General features: G+C 63.8%; 1 protein-coding gene across 2 annotated transcripts in view; it reads right to left on the bottom strand.

The window, feature by feature from the left end:
- The window catches only part of Tgfbr1 (transforming growth factor beta receptor 1), a 53,791-nt gene extending 53,503 nt beyond the window's left edge, over positions 1-288 (bottom strand). For both annotated transcript variants that reach the window (XM_005362155.3, XM_005362156.2), the window contains exon 1: positions 113-288. In XM_005362155.3, coding sequence (XP_005362212.1) covers positions 113-203 — 91 coding nt within the window. In that variant the 5' untranslated portion in view covers positions 204-288. The remainder of the gene's footprint in view (positions 1-112) is intronic.
- Between the last annotated feature and the right edge of the window lie 1,304 nt (positions 289-1,592).

The raw sequence follows: 1,592 nt of genomic DNA, 5'->3' as shown, positions 1-1,592 counted from the left end.
CCGGGCGCCGCCACCTGCGCCCCCGGCCCCGCGCCATGTTTGAGAAAGAGCAGAAGCGAGCCAGAGGCCGGGCCCGGCCCGCGCGCCCCGCAGGCGCCCGCCCGCCGCTCACCCTTCGTCCCCGGTAGCAGCGTCGCCGCCGCCACCAACACCAACACGATCAGAAGCAGCCGGCGTCGCGGAGCAGCAGCCGCCGCCTCCATGGTCCCGCCGGCACCGTTTGTGGCCCGGCCCGGCCCCGGCCGCAGCTTCTCTTCAGCAAGCCTCGCCTCGCCCCACCTCCCCGCCGCCGCCGCGGCCTCGCTCCGGCCCTTTGTAACTGCTCGAGGGACGCGCGCCCATTGGCTGCCCGGCTCCCGCCGACCCCGCCTCCCCCGCCGCCCGAGAGCGCCCTAGAGGGACCCAGCCGAGAGCCCCGCCCGCGGGGCCTCTGGGTGGCCAATGGGCGGCCGCGGGCTTCGGCTTCTAGCCACGCCTCCGCACTGCTGGGCCTCTGGCCACGCCCCCGCACCGCTGGGCGCCCCTACTCCAGCCGCAGCGGGGCGGCTCGCGCTCTACCGGCGGGTGGGGGCAGGGTCCAGCCAGCGCGCGAGACGGAGCCCGCGGTCCCTGCTGAGCGCAGGGTGTGCCTGTGCGAGTGGCTCAGGGAAAGCTTGTGACCGTTGCACGCTCTTTTCTTCTACCCCAACCCCACCCTGACTTCCCCCGTACAGCCCTGCTCCAGCAAAGCCCAACTCTCGCCACTCAGACCCTCAGTACCGTCCGCCGTACAACTTCCCTTGCCTGGACCAATGCCCCAACTTCCAGCCTCCCAGTAAGATAACCCGATTTCTTCCTGCTCTCCACGTCCGCCCCAGACCTTGTCGCTCCCTCCTCAAATTCCAGTCCGAAAGTCGGATCCCAGATCCGGATACCCGAGGCGGAGCCCAGACACACCCCCGATTGGCCTCCGCCTCTCTGCAGCATTAACAAACCCAGACTGGGGATCCCAGCCGCCCTCCTTCCCTCCCACCCTTCCTGACCCCGCAGGGAAGCGGAGAGTCCCACGGGGTTCGAAGGAGGGGGGCACTGCCCTACCGAGCATCCCGCCCCGGGGCGAAGGTACTTTGAGCTGTCTCCGACACGCCTGTGTAATAATTTCGAGGTGTCACTAAAAACCCAAATAAACTCAGCTCCGCTTTCATTCTGAATTCCTAATTTACTGTGAGACGCTCCACCCACCTTCCCTCGGGGACGCCAAAATGAGCTCCAGATTTGTAATTCTTCCTGTCAGACTAGTCCTTTCTTCAGACACAAACACAGCCACGGAGGCGGCCGCATGGCACCGACAGCATTTTTCCGCAGAGCCTTTTAAGGAGAAAATTTTATTTTCTGTGTGATTTGAACTCGAAATTAAATAAAGCTCGGTAGTAGAAATCAGCCGGCCTCTAGTATCGATTGGTAAATTGCTTCGGAGTCACTTCCCAAGAGTTAGATCCTGCTAGGAAGGGAATCCGTGGGGGTTAGAGATGGGGTCTGAAACTCCACCTTGGCTGCAGCTAGGACACACTTGAGCAAGTCCTCAACTTGCCAGAGCATGAACAGGCTGGCTC

The sequence above is a fragment of the Microtus ochrogaster genome, linkage group LG5, assembly GCF_000317375.1.
Source record: "Microtus ochrogaster isolate Prairie Vole_2 linkage group LG5, MicOch1.0, whole genome shotgun sequence".
Lineage (NCBI taxonomy): Eukaryota > Metazoa > Chordata > Mammalia > Rodentia > Cricetidae > Microtus > Microtus ochrogaster.
This window is presented reverse-complemented; position numbering and strand designations above follow the sequence as displayed.